The sequence below is a fragment of the Anser cygnoides genome, chromosome 13 (genome assembly GCF_040182565.1).
Source record: "Anser cygnoides isolate HZ-2024a breed goose chromosome 13, Taihu_goose_T2T_genome, whole genome shotgun sequence".
Taxonomy (NCBI): Eukaryota; Metazoa; Chordata; class Aves; order Anseriformes; family Anatidae; genus Anser; species Anser cygnoides.
The window spans coordinates 14,371,758-14,396,965 of NC_089885.1; the positions used below are offsets into that span (position 1 = coordinate 14,371,758).

The 25,208-nt window shown below is 39.5% G+C and overlaps 2 protein-coding genes across 5 annotated transcripts; both read left to right on the top strand.

Moving 5' to 3' along the window:
• The first annotated feature begins 1,128 nt into the window (after positions 1-1,128).
• HTATSF1 (HIV-1 Tat specific factor 1) lies at positions 1,129-14,499 on the top strand. The gene is made up of 9 exons (XM_048078297.2): positions 1,129-1,434; positions 4,107-4,311; positions 4,651-4,698; positions 5,438-5,592; positions 6,710-6,873; positions 8,522-8,621; positions 8,909-8,998; positions 9,509-9,646; positions 10,063-14,499. The coding sequence occupies exons 1-9, from the start codon at positions 1,249-1,251 to the stop codon at positions 10,345-10,347; spliced, it is 1,371 nt and encodes a 456-aa protein (XP_047934254.1). The 5' UTR covers positions 1,129-1,248; the 3' UTR covers positions 10,348-14,499.
• Positions 14,500-15,649: 1,150 nt separating this feature from the next.
• Positions 15,650-25,085, top strand: VGLL1 (vestigial like family member 1). Of its 4 annotated transcripts, XM_067004957.1 has the most exons (7): positions 15,650-16,412; positions 16,897-16,932; positions 19,053-19,115; positions 19,920-20,149; positions 20,742-21,161; positions 23,168-23,227; positions 24,081-25,085. In XM_067004957.1, exons 4-7 carry the CDS (start codon positions 19,939-19,941, stop codon positions 24,119-24,121), a joined length of 732 nt encoding a protein of 243 aa, XP_066861058.1. In that variant the 5' UTR covers positions 15,650-16,412; positions 16,897-16,932; positions 19,053-19,115; positions 19,920-19,938; the 3' UTR covers positions 24,122-25,085. The 4 variants fall into 4 exon arrangements, with proteins under 4 accessions (XP_066861058.1, XP_013038713.1, XP_066861059.1 ...); XM_013183259.3 differs by lacking the exon at positions 16,897-16,932 and having other exon boundaries at positions 15,651-16,412; XM_067004958.1 differs by lacking the exon at positions 16,897-16,932 and having other exon boundaries at positions 15,653-16,412; positions 21,047-21,161.
• Positions 25,086-25,208: the final 123 nt, after the last annotated feature.

Here is a 25,208-nt window from a genome sequence, read left to right on the forward strand (position 1 = left end):
GTTGACCAGCCAGCTAGCTGACACTGGTCTTCTCTCCCTACAGAGCTTCACAAGCTCAGGACTGTGTCTTTGATTTTATTATCATTCCAGTCTATATGACAGTAAAGATATATTTGTTCTTGGAACGCTTATTTCCAGAAAGCTTCTGTACAGAATATCATTTTCATTTCTGAGCGCAACGATTGCTTTGTCACTAAAGTCACCTGGCAACCTGCCCCTGCCATCTTTGATGGAACCGTTTTATTTCCGTTTAAAACACCTGCACTGTTTTAATACCTAGATTTTATAGCTCGATGTTAAAGTTTGCATACTGACACGTAAATAGCGTGCTTCTTCCTACCCTAAATAAAAATACTTTTGAATACACCCTTTATCAAGTAAATTTGCTATTGATGCAAACCTATCCAGACTGCAGTGTAAAAACCACTAGATGGCACCAAGTAAGGCTCTGTTAAATGAACCGATTCAAGATTTTTTTTATTAAAAATATTTAAGCACCTATAGATAACTGCACCGGTGAGTACCTAATTACGAACTTTGTTAATGCAAACATATTTAAAAATCCGAAGACAAGCTTGATGCCTGGCGTAGCACCGACGGCCAGAACCCTTTCAGACGGCAGTGTGATGGGGGGCGGGGGGACTCTGGAAGGCGTTGGGCTGCCACCTGTGCCAAGGCAGGGGCAGGAACCGATGTCGTTTTGGCATTTTCCACGCCATTTCGGCGTCCTCCACCGCCCGTGGCTTTTGTGTTTGCTTGGAGCGCGACGTGAAAACGGGCTCAGTGACAAGACGGCCGCAGCGCGGCTGCTCGGCTCCCTGCGGCACAGGGCGGAGGAAGGTACCGCAGCAGCAGGGCGCTGCGAGGCCCGGCACCCCCAGCGGCCTTTTGTTTCTCCGGGGGAGTAGCGCCCGAACGGGAAACGCCTCACGGGGCAGGGCACGGCGCGGGCTCCCCAGCCTCGCCAGCAGGCCTCAGCCCGCCCTCAACCAGGAAGCACCCCGCCGCCCCTCGCTCTCCTCCCTATTGGCTGCGCCGCCCTCACGTGACCGCCCAGCCCGCTCCTCAGTGGCTGAGGCGGGGCGGGCGGGGAAGCCGCTTCCGCTCTTGCGCTGCGCGGTGCTCGGGGCCGCTCGGTCGGCGGCGGCGGCGGGCCTGTGCCGGTGCGCGCCCCCGCGGCCGCCTGCGCGTGTCCGCGCCCTCCCGGCCACCTCCCCCCCCCCCCCTCCGGCCCCGTCGCGGGTCAGGATGAGCGGCGAGGACGGCAACGAGGAGTTCTACCGGCAGCTGCAGCTCCAGCAGCAGTACGGCGCCGAGCGCGGCGGCGAGGGCGAGGGCGAAGGCGAGGCCGCCCCCGACCCCTTCACCTACGTGGACCCGGCCGACGGCGCGGCCTACGAGTGGGACCGCGAGAAGAAGGCCTGGTTCCCCAAGGTGCCTCCGGGCGGGGCGGGCACGGCAGGGGCAGGGGGCGGGGAGGGCCGGGGGGAGGTGGGGGAGCGCCTGCCTCCTGCCCCCGGCGCTCCTCGCCGCCCCTTGCCGCCTTTCCTGAGGTCCTGGGCGTCGGAACGCAGTGGGTGTGAGCTGCGGGTGTGCCGCAGGTGGGAAGCGCTAGTTCCGCAGCGTTTCCTTCGAGTATCTTAAATAGAAAAGGGGAGCATGGCGAGAGGTGGCGTCGGTTTAACGTGGTGAGCCAGTCTGCCGATCTGCAAGTATATAGTCTTGTTACCGTACAGCAGTGAGGGGTAGCTACTTTGTTTACGAGTATGAAGACGCTCTGCCCCATCTATTTGGGAAATCTGTTGCGCCAGTTCATGTTTGTGACCATGAATTCACTGCAGTTCAGAGAACCTGAGTGAGAATGAAGCCAGGTTTGTGTATCATAGCCCTAGTAAGGTGTCCGTGCAGCAGATGGCTCGCAGAGGGCTAAAACCATGTGCAAAATCCAGACTCACAAGGTGGAGCAGCAGAGAACAGAGTATTCTCTGGCTCCCTGTGGGTTGCCGTATCCAGTAAGCACAGAAGTTTTAAAAAAGGGTTCTTCCATTCCCTGTGTTCCTTCCTGTTCAAGAAGCTGGAGACGTTCAAATACTTAATAAAAGCGTTTGCAACTTTGTGTATTGTTTAATAATTTTTTCTTTCGAAGGTACCATAGAATGGATGCCACCGTTTCATAGTCCTTTAGACACAGCACAAAATCACGCGTTGAATTCATCTGCCTTCCTTGCTTACTAGGAAAAAATAGATGTGGGATTTTGTTCTGTAAGGCTGGAGTATCTGTGTTTCATTTGGTTAATTGATTCCTTTCCACTTCAGAGTAATTAGTAGCTAATTATATGCTAGCACGTCCTGTAGTATTGTATTTCTTTTCCTATAAGGTTAAGTGAACCAAACTGTACAACAGTGGGTATGGAGATAGATCTTACTACTTGTCCATAATGTCTGCCACCAGAACTAGTTTGAAGTCCTCATTAAGGAATTCTGTGGCTGCTTGTTTTCCATGCAAGCATAGAGTCACTTAAATTCCAGTAAAAGCCCTTATACTTGCATGCATTCCTTAATGCTTGTACAGAGGTATTTAAAAAATGATGTAGTTGTAATGATGGAAATGGTGCTCTGATCACGCATGACGGAAGTCTTTGATATTGACTGGTAGAATTTGACAGTCCATAGTAGGTCATATGCTAAGAATAAATTTAATTTTACATAAGAAAAAGGTTCCTTGTGAAGTTGAAAATGATATTGTTAGAAAACGGTGGCTAGTTATAGGAGGTTTAATCACTAAGTTACTCGTTTTCATCAGAGAACCTAGTGATAATACAGTTCCCCAGAAAGTTTAGAACCTTTTTAATTCTCTAGATTTCATCAGCTGTGAAGCTGTGGACTTGGTAAGATAGGTAGTGTCAAATATACTAAATGTTATTGGATCACAGAGCCTTTTTTTCCTCCAGAGTTTGTTTTACTCTTCATTACTCTCGGTGTTATGTCATGCCGTGTCTGTAAGAGCAGCCACTTATGGTCCATGGCAAGCCTGTTTCTGTCAACTCTGTATATTTGATTTGATTTGTCAAAAATAAAAGTTTAGAGTTGAAATACTAATCTTCAAATCACCGTGGAAAGTATGAGAGCATGCTGTCGTTGTGGTCTCTTGCTACTGTCCGTTGTGTCACTCTTGCAATAGCGTGCTGGAATGGAGTTTGTTCCCTTCTTAATGCAGATAAAGCAAGTGCAGCACAGGTCAAAGCTTAAGACTCAGCATTGGGAAAGAATAATTTCAATGTGTGTAACTTCAGAAAGCACTTTATTGTGCAGTGATGTTAGTAAAATCAGGTATGATATGTTATCAGTAACTTCCAAAAAGATAGTGGCTAGTACTAAAATGTACTTGGCTGAAAGCACTGGGTGCAATTTGTAGTTTGTTTGTTTTCAGTCTCTAAAGATAGACATTAGCTAATCTCACCTTTTATCCAAATAATCTATCTCCAGAAAAGAGCAAGCTAATTGTTCATCTGTTAGTAGAATATAAAGTAAAACATATGGAATGTATTATTAGAATAAAAAGTACAACACGCAGCCATAAACAACGTGTTAATATCACTCTGTTCAAGTGCAATATTTATTGTCTATCACCACAAATATATTTCATCTCTGAAAATGTTTCTGTGAAAAGGCAGATGCCTACAGGTGTCCGTCATTCGTCATCTGTGGATAAATTGTTGGCTTACCTTCAGTGTCACTTTATCTCTTCAACGTGGTCAGGAGCTCTTAGTTTCTGACCTTCAGGCGGTTCCCATTTAAATTGAAAGCAGAAAGCTTTGCGTGAAAAAAAGGCAGAACTTGTGAAATGTTTGTTTAAAAACTTCATGTACTGTGTGGAATTAATAAGTTAGTCCAGGTCAGGAAATATCTCGATAATTTGTGCTGTCTGTATGGCTTTTCACAAAGTTTTTAAAAAAAGTTTTAAAATGCTGTTATTTTTCTATGGTGCTGGATTAGAAAATGACCATTATTAATTAGGGTCATTTGCAGAACATTAACAGTAAAGCACAAGTCTGGATTTGTAGTTCTTTGAACCTTTGTTTTAATTTTCCCAATTTCTTTTTCAGATAACGGAAGATTTTCTGGCAACGTATCATGCTAACTATGGCTTCCATGCAGATGACACAGACAGTTCATCTGCTTCTGGCACGGCAACTGACAGCAAGCTACCAGTAAGTTCTAAGACATCAGATACACAACCATTGGCAAATGAGAAAGGACCAAAACAAACAGATCCAAAACAAAAATCAGAAAAACGGAAGCTTGAGCCGGGTAAGTGATGAAGTGTTTCTTTCTATGTAGGCCTCAACCTGTATAGTACCAAGTGGAAACTGTCAATTGTTTGGTGTTACCATGAGCAGTAAAGGTATATATCGTTCTGAAAACTTCCAAAACAAATCTTAAATTGTGTGATATTTCATAGGCATCTTTCTAAGACCATATACAAGGTGGAAAATAAGCAAGTTCAAACATGTTCAGAGGTTTTCCTGTGAATAAGCAAAAACTTCTTAGAAATCTGATGGAACGTAAACATCAGAAGTGCATTGGTGTGTGCTCCCATGTTTACTATATTGGTGTAATTATTGTAAAAAAAAAAATTCTATTTTTTAGGATGGTTTCATGTTGAAGAGGACAGAAACACAAATGTTTATGTGACTGGTAAGTAACAGCATTTATTTACCTACTTTGACCTAAATGTGGTAAGAGAGAATTGGACATGTCTCACTGACTTCTAATATTACATTTTTAGTCTGCCATTTGCAAGCTACTTAACGTTGTTCCTGTCCACATAACATCTGTGTGACCTTTATAGCTGTATATGTAGAAAAGTAATCTAAGGGACATTCTCCAGTCCCTGCAAACTTGTTCTCTTTAACCTATTCCTTACAAGTTTATAGCTGGCACCCTATGTTTTGCATGCATCACTTGCATTTTTATCTTCAGTTATCGGTTGCAAATTTATTGACTTTGTGGGTGGAGAAAACAGTTGATCATAAGGCTTTTTCTGTGTTGCTTAGAGGTATAGTGGAACTTAAAACTTGGTCAGGATAGCAGCATTCACGTAGATCACTGTGGGCTCTTGAAGGTTGGTATTGTCTGTAACAGGAATGCTCTAGGTCTGTATATTGGGGAGCACAGCAATATCACTATGTTAAACCTATTTAGAATTTAAAATGTTCTCAAAATATTGGTATGAAGTAATATTTAAAAGGTAATAACAAAAATATTGGTTCCAAGGGCTGTGACTTACTATTTTGTATGTAGACATTTTTCAAGTTTCCTATCTTTCATTCGAAGAAACACTGTGGTTTTTTTGTTCTAGTGAGATACGGGGGGGAAAAAAAAATAATTGAACCAACTGGACATACTTAGCCTTCTGTTTTAACATACTTTGTAGGTTTACCACCAGACATTACAAAAGATGAATTTGTACAAGTCATGTCAAAATGTGGTATCATTATGCGAGATCCTCAGACAGAAGAACACAAAATCAAACTTTACAAAGATAAGGAAGGAAATCTCAAAGGAGACGGCCTGTGTTGCTATCTAAAGGTCAGTGGTGCAATGAAATGGGGTATTCCTTCCTGGTAAAGATGCTTTTGGCCACTGCCTCAGAATCATGTTCAGAAGATTCTTAATGTATCTGAAGTACAACACAGAACATGGGTGCCTGTTTTAAGCAGACATGTGGGCAGTTCTGGAATCACTGTCTGTGCGCCTCATTTGTTTTTCCTTTACCCACTCCCCCTACTGAAAGCGTCCATTAATACCTACCGAATATATCTAAAAAAGGTTCCTGTCTCAGGTGTCAGCAATTACGGTGTGGAATGGGGGACCTCTTCACCTTTTACTTAGAAAAAAAAATACACTTCTGTGTGGCCAAAAATATAGAAATAATGAGATGAAAACGAACATATGCTGTGTGTTTATACCTTTTAATTGACACCTGTTATAAGTTCAGACTTCGATTTTTAGAACTGTTCTTGTTCTCAGTAGAACAGTTAAAACTGGTTAATCTATAAAAGTTAGTGTTCCAGTAGTATTTCCTTCGTGTGTTTCACTTGTGGATCATTTGGAAAGTTAGTGCATGCTAGTGCAATCTGTTTTAGCTCTGCAGGAAGCACCAGGTAGTACTAACTCAGCTGTCTTGCATTCTCTATTCTGGCTTTATGATTTTAGAAGTTAGGGCTGCTTAGCACACAAGTATAAAGACAGTCTCCCCTCTGAAGAACTTCTTGGAAAACTTTTTAAATGGCTTAAGAGTCTTAACTGTCTGCTGCTCTAGGAGTGATACAAGCTATACAGAAAATAAATCAACCGTCTGATATTTCTGTTCCTTTAAGTTCACTAGCTTATGTACTGCAAACTAGTTTTTATGATATACTTGGTTGAAATGGAAGCAATTGCTTTTGGGAGCATTAGTCTGCTAAAACAATGGTGAAGAAATACTGGTTTTATTTTGATAATAAAAGAAACATGTGGCCAACAGTGTGTGTTTCAGTGAAGTTTTTTTAGTCGAGACTCAGAGGAGATCTGGCCTTACGGCTTTCAGTGTCAGGGAATTAATCTGTAGCACAATAATAATTAAACTTTACTGGAATAACTTGACTGCACTGTGTTTTTTTTGTTCTGTTTTTTAAAGCTTGTGCTCTGTTTTGTCTTCACATAGAGAGAATCAGTTCAACTTGCTTTGAGACTTCTGGATGAGGCAGAAATTAGAGGCTATAAATTGCATGTTGAAGTTGCAAAGTTCCAACTGAAGGGGGAGTATGATGCAAGCAAAAAGAAGAAGAAATGTAAAGACTACAAGAAGAAATTGTCTCAACAGCAGAAGTTTGTATTATTTTTTTCTTTCAGTAGAATATTGCTTGAATTCTAAGTGCTATTAGTAAGATGTTGCTTTCAGATGAAATGCTAAGAGTTGCACAAAAGCTAGAGTCTGAGAGAGAAATAGCGTAAATAATATACGTGTGGAGGGGAGGAGCTTCTAAGGTAACTGTTGACATAATGAACTTCTTCACAATTGCCAAATTAGGAATCTTTGCTCCCTATGTAATATTTTTCTTTCAGTTATTGAAGAAAATATTACAACTTTGGGGAGCTAAGACTTTTTTTCCACCCCCCCCCCCCCGGTGTGTGAGAATGCCTGAGTTCTGTCATATTTAAGCTTACTTGCATAAGGTGGTAACACTCTAGGTGTCTGCGTACTATTTGTACCATACTTTACTTTCTGCAAATGGCAAGAGATGCTGTCTTAGGAGCAAATATCAAAATATCTCTGTACATTTCCCCAGACATCTGCCTGTTGGTTTGTGATATTTTGTTGTTTTTTTAATTATATATGCATATATTGGTTTAAACTTTTAATAATTGATTTTCTGCATTTTGGAAGAAGATGATTTAAAAAGAAGAAAAAGTTTGTATAGGACTCTCATTTTAATGAAAGCATCATTCCACTAAACATTTTAAATAATAATGCAGATATACTTTGCCGTAGTTAAAGGGATCGAAGTCTAAGAATTAAAGTAGCTTGAAATGTATCTGCCTCAAAGATACACTGCTAGTTCTTGTTTTAAGAAGTCTGTAGTGTAGCGGGGGGAGAAGTATGAAAATAATGAAATTGCATTTGACAGCAATTCGTGTGAATAAAGAAATCGTGTTTTTCTCTTAGTCATTTAGCTGTTTTGAACCTATCTTATACAAATTGACTTCAGTTGGCGTTCCTTTTGAGTTGAAGAGCATAATTTACTTGCAAAACTACCTTGTTGGGGAATCCAGGTTTTCTTCAGCTAGCAGATACAAAGAGGAATTTTAAACAATTTTTTTTCCCCTTAAATCTAAGATTTTGAGATTTAGAAGTGTAAGTGAATTTGTCCCTTTTTATTTTGTTACAGGATATGAAGTAGACTTTTCTCCAAGAAGTATCATTTTTATGAGACAGCAAAGTCCTAGGACAGATACCCTGAATTGCGTTGCTAGTTTGTGGCAGTGGCTCTGTACACTGTGATTGTAGCAATCTTTGTAAGACTCAAGGTGTTCTTGTGCATTTGTTTAAACATAAGCAGTAAAATTTTACCAAAGGGAATAGTGGATTTCCTTTTATAAAATAAATCTTCATTTAGAAGGGTTATTAGAATATTGACGCTTTTATTGTATTTGACAGCAGCTGGTTAATCTAAATTGATGAGGGAGGAATTGAAACTTGGAAGATTTATCACTATTTAGGAAAATGCTTCGATTGTTAAAGTAGCTTTTATTTCTGTGAGCATTTAAGCACTTTAAAACCTCAACTACTTTGTAGTAGAAGTGTTAAAACTGTATTTTTATTGCATTTTTAAAGAGTAATTTAACTGTGTCAAAATACATGTTTTAGTTGATGTATTGCAAGAAATACAAAATTAATGATTTTTTTTCAACAAATACTTGTAGAAACGGAAGAGAGCCGCAACAATATCTTCTTACTGTTGCTTCATTTCATTAGACAGCTGGATTGGAGGCCTGAGAAGAAAGATGGCGCAGCTCGAATGCGACATGAACGCATCGTTATTATCAGGAATATGTTTCACCCAAAGGACTTTGAGGTAGGAAGATGCAATTTGCTACTATAGATTATTTGCTATTATAGCTAACATTGAACTTCCTGCCAAGAGTCCATAGTAACTGTGTTAGAGTGGAGAAGCTAGCACAAAATAACCTTTTTAATAAGTAGTTTATTTTGAATAAATTTATTCAAGCGAGGGCTGTCGACTTCAAGTTGCTTTGAAAATGAAGTGTAACACTTGATCTATGAACTTGTAATAGATTGGCAGATGTATTCCACTGGTGGTTAAGCAAAAAATGTTTAAATTAATGTGTGATTGCATTGCAGGAGGATCCTTTAGTGCTAAATGAGATCAGAGAAGATCTACGGACAGAGTGTGAAAAGTTTGGTCAAGTAAAGAAGGTTCTCATATTTGATGTAGGTATTTCTACATGTTGTGTTGGCAGAATTGATGTAGTCTGAAAGTGTGCAAAATAGGATTCTTTAAATATGAGCGAAGCATTTCTTTTCATGGATTTATTTAATACAAACCTGACCTAATCTTTCAGTATTTTAAAATCAGCTGTTTCAGAAATTAATTTTGAAGCACCTGTCCACTTTAGCCTATGTAAAGACAAAATCTAACTTTTCCTAGTAACCTGGATACATGCCACAAGTTTGAAGTTTATAAATAAATTTCTTCATAGCTAAACTAGCTGAAATGTTTTGTTTTTCTGCATTCAAAAATTCTGCTCTGTGTAACAGAAAAATTAAGGTAGTCTTAAGCAGTAGAACAAAACATGTAAGCTTATAATCTTTTTTGAAAAATAGATTGTGTATTGTCGGGATGGAGCTATATCCTGACTGACTTTGTAAGGCAAGCTAAAAGATGATGGAATAGTTATGCTATTTAGAATACTGTTAAATAAAACTTGTCTCCCCTTACAGCGACATCCTGATGGTGTGGCTTCTGTGTCATTTAAAGAAGCAACAGAAGCTGATCTGTGCAAACTAACTCTAAATGGAAGGTGGTTTGGTGGCCGTCAGCTCAGTGCTGAAACGTGGGATGGTGTAACAGATTATCAGGTAGTCTTTCATGGTTCTATTTCACTAAATTCTCCCTCTAAACTGTAAATCTGTGTTCATTTGAGAATTGCTTGGTGACCCCCTTCCCACACCCCTCCACTTTCTCCCTTGTCCCATCTTGCTTCTCCACAAAAACTGCTAGGGTGCCTTCAAAAGGACAGGATTATCCTTAATTACTCAATTCAGAAAAAAAAAAAAAGAAAGGACCTGTTTCATCTTTAAAATTGTGTATTAGAGATGTAAACATAGAGGATTGGTTACTGGATATAAACATTATTAGTTTGCGGTCAAACAAGTCCTACTGAAGTCTTGAGGTATTACTGCAATATAAATGTTCATATAACTTTTATCTGTGTAAATGTGTTCGCTCTACAAGTATGATATTATAGTGACTTGTATAAATGTATATTTAATAGGTGGAGGAGACTGCAAGAGAAAGGGAAGAAAGGCTGAAGGTGTGGGGATCATTTCTAGAGGATCCTGATGCAAAGGAGCAGCAAACTACGTCTGATTCAGATTCTGCAACAAGTAGTGTTAAAATGCCTGAAGGCAGACAACCTTCAAAAGTTAATGACACCTCTAAGGAGGATGTAAATGATGAAGCCCATAAGAGGGAGAATAATGGTGAGGGCATTAATGAAGATGGTGCTCCATCCACAGACAGCAGCCTCGCAGGCAGTGATGTTGAAGCAGATACATAACATTTTCAATGCTTTATGAAAGCATGGTTTTTAGGGTGATGTTTGAGTTTATCCCTTTCTTCAGGGTGACTGCAGACAATGTTCATATGATATGCATTACTAGAATGTCATCAACTGTGTGCTTTGAAGTTTTCATTAAAAGCAGTATTTAATAAGGTTCTTAAAGTTTGTATTAATTGGCTGTTCAGATAAAGTAACTCAAGTTGCCAAGAATACAGCAGAACTCATCAGGCTTTTGTTCTATCTATGCTTGTCTGTGTTTCATTATATAAGTGTAAAATATGTTCCAACACTAAAGTTTATGTAACTAAATAGAACTTAAGTAATGCAAAGCTATTATGAGATTTGTGGATTTTGCCATCGATTTTCCAGTAGCCCTCAAAACTTGGTATCTCATTCTTAAAATTATTCTTGTCCTGAGTACTTTCGATCATTTTATGGAATAGATGCTGTGATACATATAGGATGAATGCATTGGATATGTTGCTGTACATCAAGTAGCAAATGATAGAATAATATTAAGTTGCAAACTTTAAAGAAGTGGAAAACAAACAAGATTTCTATGGCCAACATAAGGCAACCGAGTGAAGATACAAGGTTAAATCACAGCATTCAGTACATTATTTTTCTTCTTCTCCTGTTTAGAACTTTATTGATGTTTAGATCTTCTTTTGAGGCTGGAATTGTGTGAAGGAGACTAGAAATGCATGAGCAAACATTCTAGCCTATAATGAAAGAAGACTGATCTTAAACTTATGGTCTGCATGCAGTAGACATGCTTTTGATGGTTTGACTTTTTTTTTAATGTTAGAATAAGGGTTTTTGTTTAACTTAGTTAGGATGATGAGTATGAGTTCTCTTCAACATTTTGGTTTAGCCTTAATGTGCCCTTCAATGGGTAACGGGGAGATCTCCCGTATTCCATAAAACCTAAAGGCTTTTGGCAACTTGAACTACATTTTGTTGTGTAAATGTTAGAATACTTGAACACATGCTTGAAAAGAATATTTCTCTTTTCTATGGGGGAAAAAAAAATCAAAAGCTAGTCATATATTGCTTTCTTAGAAATATTTCCGAAAGCAAAGATTTAGAAGATATTCTAGCTTTAGGTAAGCAGGCTTTTGAGAATAACTCTGGGGGAGCTGTTTTGGGCATGGTCATTCTTCATTTGTAGTCCCATTATTTTGATACCTAAGGATATAAGAGTAAAGATTTAGGGAATTGTTTAAAATATTGGTGCTAAATTCATAGCACATTGTTCATATGGATGGCTGTTAATGCACGTTTGTAAGGAGGATCTTTTAATTTTTTTTAATTCATATTGGATTGCGAGAAACCATAGATGCTAATTCTTAGGTATATTTCAAACCTGAAGTATTCAGAATACTCTGAAAGTTGGTATTTTCAAACTGTGTGTTCTTAGATCGCCATCTATATTTTTTTCCAGTGGTCTATCTCATGCTCTAATTTTTTTTGTAATCAGTATATTTGGGTAGTTATAGCAACCAGAGCATCTAAGTTAACACTTGTCATTGTGGTTATAAATACATCCTTTTGTGACAAAATACATGGTCTTACAACAAGTATGATATTTGAATTCAAGGTTTAAAATTCTGGGGGCTAATTATGACTTGGTATGACAAAATTCCAATTTTAATGAGCTGTATTGTAAAGGAGAACTCTTAACGCCATCTAAGTAAGACCACTTTCTCCTCTTTACAAGAGTGTGAATTGTACGTTTAAGCAAAGCAAGTGTTGTAACAGTTTAGGGAATCTGAAATACTGCTTGGTTTGTAGCTGCACGTGGTGGCATATTCAGATTACATCTCTGGGTTGTGTTTGTTCAGCCTGGGATTTTTATTGGTAAACAACACCACAGACCTCTGAGGGCGCAGAAAGAGCTTTGGCACAGAAAGAATGTAATTTAATATGGTGAGTATTGCTTTCAGTGTTCCTTTTTTCTTCCAGCTTCTAGACTCGAAGTTTTAGATCTGTTAAACTATTGTGTTCTGTTAGCTTTTTTTAAGAGAGCCTAGTCATGCAACACTCTACACAGTTAAATCACCTGTTTTACAGTGGAATTGCTATTGATATAGGGAAGCTATTGACAAATGTATAAATATTGTACAGTTCTATGAAGCCTTATCATGATATCGAATACGAAAAATAAGGTTAGTATTAGTGTTTGAAAAAAGACTGAAAAATAAAGAATCATTGCTTGTGCAGTAATCTTCCTCTCTTCAGTTGGTGTACAAATTTGATTGGCTTGTTTCAAAAGTCAAATGTGATGTTAGTTGCTTCACCTTTTCCTCTAGACTTCACGCTGAAGTAGAGCACTGACAAAGACTGAGACTAAATGCTTTATTGGCTTTCCTATTAACTAGGATTCTTAAGAAAATAAAAGCTGTTTTTCCACAAAAATGTTGTTCTGAAGTTACATTACACTCAAATTGGTATTTTCTTTTTGTCTACCTCTGTTATTCCCCAGTAAAATGTAAAAATATATTTTTATAAACTATTCATTGAGTTACCAAGGCATTTAATGGCTCATGGAGAGGTTAATGCAGCTGTGACTTTCTTTTCAGCATTGAGATTAAATTCTTTTGATTTCCTCTTATAAATGATGCAAGCTTTTATAAATTAATCTGAACATAAATTACATTTTCACAAAAGTTCAAATTACTATTTTTAAAGTAAGGTTATAAAAATTCTCATAGTGTAGAGCAGTATTGTTTAGTACCAAATTTTAACAAATTGGAAGCTGAATGAGCTGAGTTGCTTTTAATTTTTTTCTGAGCATCATCATAAATAGATTAGTAAAGGGTTAAAACCCCAATCCAGTTCTCACTGTCTTTTTTTCTTAAATAAAAAATTCTTTCTAATGACTTCACTCAAGTGGATCTTTCCTGAGAATGCGGGATTGACTTTATAATCTGTTTTGCTTATCAGTAGCAACAAAATCAAACTTTTTGCTCAGTTTCTAAGTTTTTAATTGTCCTTGGGTTCTGTTCCAGGGTACTGCATGTTTCTTCATCCCTAGCCTTTTAGGGAGAGGTTCATTTTAAGAAAAGTTGTCTCCTCCTCTTAGTATTTTATGAAAACAATAACTAGCAGCGGGTTGAAACACTTTGCGGATAATTGTTGCTCAGTTTTGAACTAAATACATGTTTCTGCTAATTCGCATGGTGTGACAAATTGGACGTGAAGCAATTTAAATCTAACAGCGGGGAAAGAATATCAACTAATTGTTACTGCTGTGTAATTCAGCATAGGTGATCGCTTTCCTAACCGTGTAGTACAAAATCAGTTGCTTAGATTCAAGACGTATTGGTGGTTTGCTTTACAATCAAAACACTGTTTAGTGGTTTGCTGGCAAGGTAATTGTATGGAATTAAAAGTATTCATCGGAGATTGTGTTTGAGGAGCATGGCCAAGGTAGACATCTAGAAACAAAAAGCCCCAAAAGAACAGGCATGGAAATTGCAACAGGTTCTCGAATGTGCATATGCAGCTGTAAAGAGAGTTAGTTTCATTTTGCATCAAAATGTTTACCTGTTTCTCCTGCTGACTTTTTTATTACCTTTTTTTTAATTGAATTTTAGTCCCTCATACAACTTACACTTTGTATGGGGATTGCAGTTCATTTAAAATCATTAGTATGTTAAATGCAGTGCATTTTAACTAAACCATGTCCTAGTTGTTATTCAGTTAAGGTTAATCTATTCACAATTTCAAGTTTATTCAGCTTAATTCTCTTAAAACTTGAAGGTATTGGATGCTTCATAGAAACCCAGACTTGCCTCTAAACTTTCCAGTAAAAATCAGTATCATTACCCTGAATTCTTGAACTGTATAACCTAACCAAAAAAGAGTGGGGGATAGATACCTATAGATTTTAATTGGATTTTAAAATTTCTGATTTGAGGAAACATACTGCAATATAATTATGTAAGTTGTGTACTTGTGTTGATTTGGCTTGTGTGTATTTCAGTGCTCATTATACAGGGCTTGAAGTCTTACTGTCACGATGCTCTTGAAAGTTCTGTAAAATATTTAGAGAAGTATGGAATCTTTTGCAGCAGATTGGTTTTTTGCTCATTCTGTAATATCAAAGTATATTGTTAGATTAAAATTCACTAAGTTGACTTTGAATTTTTCTGACAGGTTATTTTCTTTTGATAAGTTAAATTGATCGTTTTCGGTTATCTTTTAGAAAAAAAGTCATTTCAAAATATTGAATAGTTTCTAGACCTGTGACAGCATCTGAAAATCCCTTGATTTGTCTTCAATTTTGTTTCTTAAAGGGGTTGTGTTTTATACTACCTTTTTAATAAACAAACTCGTGAACAAAAAGTCTTTTCTTATGAGTTCTGAGAGAATGTATTTCTTCCTTTTTTTTCCTCAGTAAAAAAGTACCGTATCATTTGGTGGGCAGTGATTTCAGTTCATAAAGCATGTGTGTTAACATGCCAGAGCTTTTGAACTGGAGTCTAGCATAGACGTTGCTAGAGTTGCTAATGCTTACGCTGGGCCACATTTTTTGTTCCTCCTTTGTGGGTTTTACCCCAGACTTCATCCTGGTTTCCTGGTTTGGTGCATTATGGGCCTTTTTTGAAGATAGAATGATCAGGAGGAATAACTGCATAAACAACAGAGTTATAATTGAGATTTTTTTCTGCTGTGTGTGTGCATGGTCATGTCCCGACCTCCCTCCCCAAGTAGGACAACCAGATTTTTTTAATTATTCTCACAAATCAAAGCTGTTATTTTGTTGAAAGCTTGACATTTTGAATGCTAAAACCAAAAGCATTGGTAGTCTGCTGTCTCAGTTCATACACTGGAAAGAAACAGGGACAGCAATCTCATTTTTACCTGACCGTTTCTCAGGGTGTTCACTGAGGGGCTGTAAATTGAGGCCATCTAACACCACTATGCTTTAACTGCAAACCTCAGAGGATGTTCATGAGCAACGTCTAAAAAAGCTTTAGCAGAAATTATCTCTGCAATATAAAACTGAATTTGGAAAGGTGGATCCAAGAGTGATTCAGATGTTGAGGGCACTGGCCCTGCTGATACACTGGAAATCCAGCCTGTCTCGTGGTTGAAACTTGTTTACGTGAAGAGTGTGTCAACCAAAAGGCTTAAGCACGGTCCTGGAAAATCTTACAGACTGATAGTTAACTTGTTCTGGGAGATGTGTGAATCCGTTCTGTGCCGTGTTTCTACAGAGGGAATTGTCTTGTGCTGCCCTACTTTCTGCCTAGGTGAGTAAACAAACTCTTAAGCCGCTGAATAAAAGAGACAAGGTATTGTCACCAGTTTGGTGACTAGTTTGCCAGTGTATTTTTCTAGCTGAGACGTGAATTTGACCTTGATGCAGCATTTCTGGAATGGCAGCAATTTGGTAATTTTGGTAAACTTACCATGAAAGCAAAAGACAGAACAAACCCACTGGTTTCTTGCTACAGCACTTACAGAACAAGATTGATATTTTTATTTTCTGAAGATTTCTGTAGCCATTTAAAGAGGTCCATAAATGAATAAGCCACAATTGGTTAGCCAGCCTATGTGGAATGGAGATGGATGATCTTGCAGACATTTCTAGTGAAACGCTTAATGCCGAATGTGATATAACCTGTAACAGGAAAGTCCTTTCTGACCCTGGTCAAGCAAGCAGTTTGGCTCTTTACTGTAACTTGTTTATCACTTTATTCTAAACTCTTCTGAGGTCCACACACTGTCGTCTTGATTGTGTACATTGTCATGAAAAAAAGCCCTGCTTACAATCCTATTTTCCTCATTCCTGAAACCTCCTAACCTGGTTGACTTGTTGGAGTGCATTTCATGCATTCTTAGTAGATAGGCTGGGGGAAACGCCTAGTTCAGTCACAGCTAGAGGCTAGAAAGCATGTAGGGAGTTCATGAACGTTGCTTGTCTCCTCCTGCAGTCGCTGCTTGTGTATATAGCTGTACAGGGCAAGGATCGCAAGCTGCTGGACACAGCATGACCATCCCGCCGGGAGAAAATCTTAACGGTGTGCCAGAGCTCGTGACAGTGAGTTAAGGTATGAGAATTTAATTTCAATGCATGTTCGCTGGCTTTCTCAAACGCCCCTTTATTTGAAAGACACTTAATGAAGGAGAATGGTTTGCTTGCTGAGTTATTGCTCAGCACTTGGAAAGTGGGAAACTTTTTGGTTTTTATTTTTAAGACTGATTCAGGCAGTGCGAAATAGCAAAGAGTTCCCTATCTGAAGCTATAGTGATGGGAAATCAGTAGCACAGGCAAGGGCTGGAAATGTGAGAAACAAAGTGTTGTCACTTGCGGTGAGCAGTCAACAACCACATCTCTTAAGCCTGTTTACCATGTAGCCTTGTCTGCTGAAGGGCGAATAACTTGGACAATTGCTTGCACTGTTTTGCCATAATCCACTCATTCTGAGAGCAACGTAAGGCTAGCTGAGTCTGTTCGTCCTGAGCTCCACTTCTACTATATTTTGGCAGCAGTTTGTGGCAGGCAGACTGGAAGGAGTTCTGCCTTTTTTCCAGGCTTCCTGCTAGAAGATAGAAGAGTGAGATGTTCAGGTAATGGAGACCACAAAATCTAAGCCCTAACTCTCATGGCATTAGACTCCTCACGTGCACTGAGAGGACTGAGGTAACAGGTTATATCCAGCGTTCTTATGACTGCTTGTCGGAAAACCCAAAAGATTTTTAAGAGGAATGAGAAAGCAAGAACGGTGATTTATTTCTTTATCAGCCTATTTTTTTCTAGTGTTGTAACTGTACTGTTGTCACAGTTCACACAAGCGTACCAGCTGCTACGCGCCAATAAATGGTGCCAAAGGAGCTTACAATTAATGTCATGAGCAACTTAAACGTGTTAATAAAGTGGTATAAAGACACAATGGCTGGCTCGCAGTGTGTGAGGAACAAGAAAAATGGTCCTTTGGGCCAGAGCTAATGCCTTTTAAATTGTATGCTGATGTGTAGTTGGAGCAGTGTAAGAGGAGCTGGTTTGGTGCTTGCTGTCGAGATCATCTGATCTTTCTCAACCCTTTCTCGAGCCATATGGTTGCTGATGACTTTGCCAAACTTTCACCGCTCGGGTTGGAATTTTCCATGGCAAGCATCGGCCTCCAGCTGAGCAACCAGAAAGTTTCATAACCTAAATAGTGCACTGCTTTCTGAAACAAGACTGGAGAAAAGTAGTGCCTGTCCTTGCGCTTAAACTAGATGTTTGGCTGAGGTGTGCTAGTTCCTGTTCCCCTCATATGCCGTGGGAAGGTAGATCTAAATCAGAAGGAAGGTTTTTGGTTTAACTTCACTGCATTTGGGAAAGCTTGGTCAGTATTAAAATTTCTGGAAGAGTGTCTTCCCAATCAGATAACTGTTATGGAGCATCTCCTTGCATTTCCTAACTGGTACCCAACCTGTGCGTGTCCTATCCTCACCACTGTGTTCGGGTGGACTGGAGGCTGGGGAAAGGAAGCAGGAAAAGCAAAGCAGTTGAAATCCTAAAATGAGGACCGAGAAACTCTTGAGTTTTAACACGAATTGGTAGCTGATGAGAGGGGATTAGGGCTAGCTGAGGGAGGGACCATGATGAGGGGGAGAACTGAACAGAGCATATGGGGGAGGCAGAGTTAACACACAAAACCAGACACAGGAGTTGGGGGAGTTTAGATGTCTGGGGAGGGGGCAGTGGAGAGAGGGGAAAAAAAAAGAGGAAGAGGGGACGAAATAGGCTCTGTCTCAGCTTTGGGGGGTTGAGTGACTAGATTAAAATGACATATATAATTAAGGATTGGATTGTAAGGATTAGTCATGAAAAGGGGGATGGATTATGGCTGGATAATGTTAATCCCCCAAATTTCCTAATGTCTGAGTACTTGACTTTGCAGCCTGAATGGTCTTTTCATGTGTAGGAAACACAGACAATTGGAGACAGCCATTGCAGATACTTAAGACACGCAGATGAACACAATGTTTATTGGGAAACCTCTGAGGATCGAGAGGGTTTATTAGAAAAGAAATACGATAAATATATAGGAGTGGGCTAATCAATGCTTCCCGTTGCAGGGTTAGTTGGATTGAAACACAAATCTGATGATTCATTAGGTTTTGCATAATTGACCAAAGGTTCCCCTGGTGTCCAAAAAATAGCAGCCTCCTTCTGCTACCAAGGTGAATCGATTATGCTATGCCATGTGATGAGCTGACAGTGGGACTGAAAAACTGAATAGAAACAGCAGGCGTTTCTCACTGCGTTCATAGTATGAGCACTGCTAAATATGATTTTGATTACAGCAGAATGTGCGAGGTCTGGCTATAGAACTAACTCCCCTGCGGCCAGAAACTGCACAAATGCATAAAAACGAGGCTTTTCCAGTGCAAGCGGTGACGTTCCTTGCCCTACTCTTACCATATCTGGCAGCAAAGATTTTAAGGAGAACAAAAAGAAGTCTTACAGTCTTCTGTTGACTTCCTGCAAATGATTTTAGAGTAATTCCTGCCTAAAATCCTTAATTTCTGGTTGAGCTACAGCATGTTTTATCAGTCTTGCTACCAAAGCTTAAAGCAACTGTCAGATCCACTGCATTTCTAGGTAAGTTGTTCCCCTACCCCCCCAAAAAAAAATTAAAAAAGAGCCTTTTAAAACTTATTTACTATAATTTGAAGTTGAGTGTCTCTCTGTCTAACAGGTGAAGCAAACGACTACTCTCAAATCTTTTCCTTGTGGAGGTGTGTGCTGACAAGTCATCAAGGTACTTTCCCTTATCTGAACTTATTATTTTAAGCTTCAATTAGTCTTTTTTCTTTTTTAATATCCTTTTTTTTCACTTTATTGATATACTTTTTGAACAATGCAGAAAACAGAATTGAATAAAGCATTTTGATAAGTTCATCCTGAATGTCATCCACAGCTACTGCCACCTCTGTATTTTGTCTGAATTACTTGTTGGAGTGCTTCAATTCTTTTAGTATAGTTCCATCCTCAGGGTATTTTTGCACAGTGCCGTATCCTAGGCCCAGGGTTATAAAGATGAAGACAGGGGTGAGAAATGGCAGCTGGTGGACAGACATGCCAATTTTATTCTGCAAGAGAGCCTGTGCTATGGCATTAACCAGTAATTCATACAATGCTGGTAACCATTAGGTCCATTTTCTGCTTTCAAGATACTCTATCCCTTAATAATGTTATATATTGTATAGAGATATCAAATATAAAGCTCAGCAGCAAAAAACAGTTTTGAATGAGTTAGATGAGTGTAACTCAATTTATCTGATTGGGACAAATGCATTTCCATCATGATTCTGAAAAATGTAGTGCATATTTATTGAAAGATTTCTCCTTTTGTTATATTCCTGAAGTATTTTGCATTAGAAGGATATATTAAGGAAATCAGAAAGAAAAGGTGAGTGACAAGGGCAGAAACCCAGATAAAGGATCTAATTTTACCAGCAACAGTTCTTCTGGCACTACCAGTTTCAGGAGGAAGATGGGCTCACGCTGGCTGTGCAATGTAAGTTGAACAGTACTTCTCGTACCACTCTATTTTTTTTGGCAGGAGCTGCTCGTTATTGAAAATGGAGGAAACAAGGAAGCTCTCTCCAAAGCCATGTAAAAGCAAAGAACCCGTGAAAACAGAATGGGGGTCTCAGAGTGTCGTGTTTACATATTTCCAAGGGGATATTAACAGCGTGGTAGATGAACATTTTTCTAGAGCTCTAAGCGGTGCCAAGAACCCACAAGACCTGAGCATGAAGCACAAGGGCGAGACTGTTGTCCTGAAGAACGGTGAGCCGGGGTGACTAGTTCTCACTAAGAAATATAAGATGCAATGTGCTTTATTTTCTCATGCATACCTTGTTGATGAATAGAGTTTGGAACTGTGTGCAAATAGCAGCAAAATCACGCTTTGAAAGCACTGGTTTATGAAGCAGGGACTTCCTGGATAGATCCCTCTCTTTGCTGGGATGCTTCCCAAACTCTGCATGGGCTTGTTGGCAGGACCAGGGCCTCATTTTCCAGCTTCTGTCACTGTCAGATGCAGTAAGTGCATTATGGCTTAATTTGTTGTCTTTGCAAAAAGAGATTTATCTAAGCTTGCAAGTGTTAAAACTCGGTCTATGCCAGTGGTCTGTAAGAAGATGAATAAAAAAAGCATAATATTAATTTGAAAGTATAGGTGGTGGTGATTTAGCCTGCTTTTAGTATTAATTTATTATTGATTTTTAAGATAGGCAGCACTAAACTGAATATGTATATATTTCAGTAGAAAAGAATATGCAGTCTAGTAGTGTTCCCTTAGAAATACATTGGAATTTGCCTTGGGGGGAAAAAAAGCAGGAATTGATGAGACTTCAGATGCTTTCTTTCTCTTTTTAAGTAGATAGTATGTCTCCCCATCAATGGAATTTCTCTTCACATTGCTCCAAACCATATCCTTCATCTTCTGCTACAAGCATGTCAAACTCTGGTCTGAATTTTTCTGCTGCTGGTATGGCAGGCCAGTACCAGCCATCAGCTCTGCGGAGTCATCCAACTCAACCTGCAGATCTGTGGCCCTTCCCTTCGATCGGTACTCCCGCTCTTACCAGTTCGGTGTATCATCATGCCTTGCCTGACCTGCACGTGGTAGATGAACCGATCTCTGACAGGAAATACGGTTCTCTTCTTGGTCTTCTGCAACAGGAAAGGTGCCTAACATCCATGCAAGAATGTACCATGAAGCAACACTCAAGTCCTGCTTGTATGACTGGACCTACTGGATTACAAAATATAAGTCAAAGTTCAGTTCCTGGGGGAGGTAAGGAAATACTGTCGCTTTATTCTTTGATGGCAACTTATGCAAAGAGACAAAATAACACAGTCTGCCCCAAAAGTGCTAAAATCTGAGACTTCTTCAGCCTGGCTCATAGAAATAGTTTTCAGTAGGTAACCATTGCTGGGTACTGTGGTTCTTCGCTTAAGTGAATATAGATATTACCCATATGCTATCAAGACCTCTAGCCTGTAGGTAACAGGCATGGTGGCACTGATGCTCCCGTATTATTAGAAAGGGGTGCCTAGGTAAGAGCCCTGAGCAACTATCTTACTCCTCATGGCATTAATGATGCTGTGAATACAAGATGTGAAATCGCAGCCCTTATCAGAAAGGCCAGGTGTTTCTCTCCCTTCCCTAGTCTCAGTCTGCAGCTGGAAGGATGTGGGTAGGGGGGCTGGTGGGCCAGCCTTGCCTCATCTCATGGCTAATGGCTCTCTTCCATGAAGCTGTGCTGCCCTGTGTGTATGTGAAAGGCTGTGACTGCTCTCTGCGGTAGAGTTTCCAATCCTAAAGCAGCTCACGCCGGAGTTGCAAAGATTTTTTTATTTATTCTTAACAATTAGTAGGAATCACAATCCTGACATGTGCATCAGGACTAAAGTCCATTTCCCAGGTGCTTACATACCTACAGCACCTGGGGCTGCTGGATGACATCACTCCCTTGTGTATAATTTCTGCATTTGAGAAGTTCTTTGTGACCGGGCTTCCTGGCTGGAGCCTGGGTGCCCAGCTAAGGTACAGCTGCATTGCTGCTCCTGGGCGTTCCCGGGTGGCAGCTTGGCACTGGCCTCCAAGAAAATGGGTTGTGAAATTGTTCAGGGAGTCTGCTGGAAAAAAACCAGCACGTCCTACCTGGTGCTTCTAGATAAAAAGGACCAGGCATGTGAAGAAGTGATCACGAGCCTTTGGTTTTGAAAAATAACCTGCTGCAAAACACCTACTGGGTACCCAGTTTCTAATCTGCATCAGCAGGAATTTGGCAGGACGTGAGCTAAAAGTACTGTTTATATCTGCGTGTGGTCTGGTCCGCAGCCTCTCTTTTGAGGCTACACCAAAGCTTTGTTGTTATAAGGACCCCAGCTGTAGGTGTGTTGCTAACTTGTTCCTACTAGAGTGCCTAATGTATGCCTACCCATGCATGGAAAAGGGAGAGTGTGTGTCTTCAGCTGGAATGCCAATTTTCTGCTTGTGATAGGCACCTGTATAGATTTAGCTGAAACTATACGTATGCATTTTGCAGGCAGCATTCTAGATTTTTTCAGCAATTAAAGGACAGTCTAATTGCTTTAAAGACACTGTCTGGGCTTCTAGGATTTCATTTAAGAACAAGGGTAAGTGCTCTCTTCCCCAAGGGGGCAATGTGAGCCTATCAAGGTTTGCGAGCCTGAGGAACTGACTCCTCCAAAAAAAAAAAGAGATGTTTCATGAAACTCAGGTCAAAAAGAGGAAATAGCACTAACAACGGTCAACTTCAGTTCAATGTTTCAGAAAGGAATTGAGTGAAAAATTAAAAGAGAGAAAATGAAACAGCTTAATGTCCCACAACCATCTGCAATTAAAGTATTTTCTTTAGGGATGTTCGCAAGGCCTTTCTGAATGTCTGGGAAGCCTCATAACACCACGTGTGTAATGCTGCACATGTGCTTATCGAGCAACCCAAAAAGAAGAGATAAGCAACTGGCCTGTGCACACAGGGAGCCTTTGGCAAGTCCTTAGGATGTATGCATCTAGTCTGGCTGTCAGAGTCCCTGTTTCTTGGCTCTGTTAAATATGCTCCTCGTTGCGCTGTGTCATGTTTAAGAACAGCTGATATTTATATTTATGGAAGTGTGTATTTCTGTGCCAGACAGCACAGAGCTCCCCAGCACCTGTGCTATAGGCTGGGCTGCAAAAGCACAAGGTTTCTTTAGGAAATGCTTCCTACTTTTAGCTCTATGCTGGATCTCTGCTCATCTCCAGTATTTTTTTCTTTTTTTTTTTTTTTTAAGACAGGAAAGCAAGCTCTTACCAGGGCTCAGAAAATCCCAGTGCAAGCCATGCCACTGCAGGTGAGTAATGAAGCTAGCAGGTTTGGAACAAATTAATGCTCACTTGTAAAGGATAGCTGCCTTTCTTATGCACAAAGAATTCAAGCTTTTTTTGTTTGCTTCCAGACTGTATTTCAAAAGCTTATCTTTTCCCCAGAGATACTACCTCCTAAAATTACATTAACAAGAAAGAGGGAAAACATTCTGTTAGATGAGATTAAGTTAGAAAAATCACATCTACCTTAGTTTTTGTTGTTGTAGCATCAGACTGCCTCTTCACAACATGCCTATTTTTCACTACCTGTCCAAGTCTCAAATCCCAGAAAGATGCCAAATGTAAGATGGTGGATTTGTCATAATCTTAGCTGAAGAAACTTACTGGCTTCCCTGCTGGTGAAGCACAGTTACGCTACATCTTTCTGCAGGACTCTACATTTATTGTGTGTCCCTAGGGGTGTTGAGGTGTAGCTGTGGATTTTGTGGCTTTGCAGCAGGCTGCTTCTTGCTTTGTATCTCAAGCATCCAGCTTCGTACTGAGCTCCCTGTTTGACCTGTGTGCTAGCTCTAGACCCCTTTTCACCAGCAAACCTACCACACTGTTAGGAGAGTTGCTCTACTAAATTATTCCCAAAGCATTTGGGCTTCCGTGTTGTTCTTGGTCTTGAGATTGTATCCTGTATCTGGGAGGTTACCCTGATGCTGGTTCTTTGATGTGCAATATTTTGGGGAGACCTTGGATGGGTCATTCTGGTTATTCTAGTAAGGGCCCTCTTGCATCAGAGAAGACCAAAAGGTACAATTTTGTTTGCACAACATCCTAAGGGTTTGCATGGACTATGCTGTTCGACAGTCCTGATAATGCTATGTCTTTCAGGTATTCAGATTCATGACAGAAGACGGGATTTGTACTTCTAGCAACAGGACGTTTCTACTTTATTCTGACAGAGAAAGTTCTTGCCATGAACTTTTATTATTTGCAACTGTGAATCAAGAAGAAATGAACTGCAGCTATGCCATGCTTTTTCTTTCAGATGGAAGAATACACATACTATTTACTATTTTAGGAATGAAAAATCTTTCTTTATTCAGTAAATAATTTCTGATGGTTGTGGTATTGAAGGTATTGAACCTAACAGACTGTTTTTTGTGAAGAAATATTGTCTACTTACAGCTTTTTACACTTAACCCTCTCTTGAAAGGACTTTCAGCACTTTTTATTCATTCTTGGTAAGAAGCACAATTCTATCTTGGAGGGATGCAATTAATATAAATTCATTGCTGCAACTTCTTATCTTGATTTTATATCTCCATATTGTTTAAAATAGTATTAGACTGTGGGCTCCCTTTGCAAGACTTCAAGACAACCACAGGCCACGAGAGAAGTATATTACTGCACTTCCCAAAATATAAATATGATAATTTGTGGCCATGTTTGCAATTCACGGGGACATTCTTCAGAAACTATATAATAAGCATATGCATGAAGGCTCTGTTTTGCCCTCATAATGTATAATTTTCTGGAAAACAATAATTTAACTCTAGATCTGTAAAGAAATCTAGAAATCATTGGATGCGATTAAAATACCACTGAGCAAAAAGCTGGAGCTGGGAATGCTTCATTTTCCCAGCCTCTCTGCAGGTAAAAAGGAACTTTTTTCTAAATCCATTGTGTGATTGATTTTTTTTTTAAATAATTATACTGTAGGACTCAGCCATCTGAACAAGGTGATTTTTGATTTTTTTTTTTACAAAACTGCCTTTCTTCTCTTTTAACTTTATTAATACATTTCCAATTAGTTCTTTTGTTATTACATCCACCTTTCCCAGTTTAAGGCTACATGGTAAAATAATCTGGCTTCCTCTATGAGTCAAAGCAAAGACTTCTGTGCTGTACTCTCTACATCTGTCTTACCAATTTGTTTTAATTCCATTGAAGTTATTTCTTTAAAATTTTTGTCTGCCTCTGCCATCCCTCCTAAAAGAAAATGCTGAAATGATTTAT

What these genes read in the sequence shown, in the direction of transcription:
- VGLL1 (XM_067004957.1), top strand. Translation starts at nt 19,939, where the DNA reads ATGGAGGAAACAAGGAAGCTCTCTCCAAAGCCATGTAAAAGCAAAGAA. An exon ending in AAGTTCAGTTCCTGGGGGAG is followed by an intron (nt 21,162 to 23,167) that starts GTAAGGAAATAC and finishes TTTTTTTTTAAG; the next exon opens with ACAGGAAAGCAAGCTCTTAC. An exon ending in TGCAAGCCATGCCACTGCAG is followed by an intron (nt 23,228 to 24,080) that starts GTGAGTAATGAA and finishes TATGTCTTTCAG; the next exon opens with GTATTCAGATTCATGACAGA.
- HTATSF1 (XM_048078297.2), top strand. Translation starts at nt 1,249, where the DNA reads ATGAGCGGCGAGGACGGCAACGAGGAGTTCTACCGGCAGCTGCAGCTC. An exon ending in CACAAATGTTTATGTGACTG is followed by an intron (nt 4,699 to 5,437) that starts GTAAGTAACAGC and finishes CATACTTTGTAG; the next exon opens with GTTTACCACCAGACATTACA. An exon ending in AAATTGTCTCAACAGCAGAA is followed by an intron (nt 6,874 to 8,521) that starts GTTTGTATTATT and finishes TCATTTCATTAG; the next exon opens with ACAGCTGGATTGGAGGCCTG.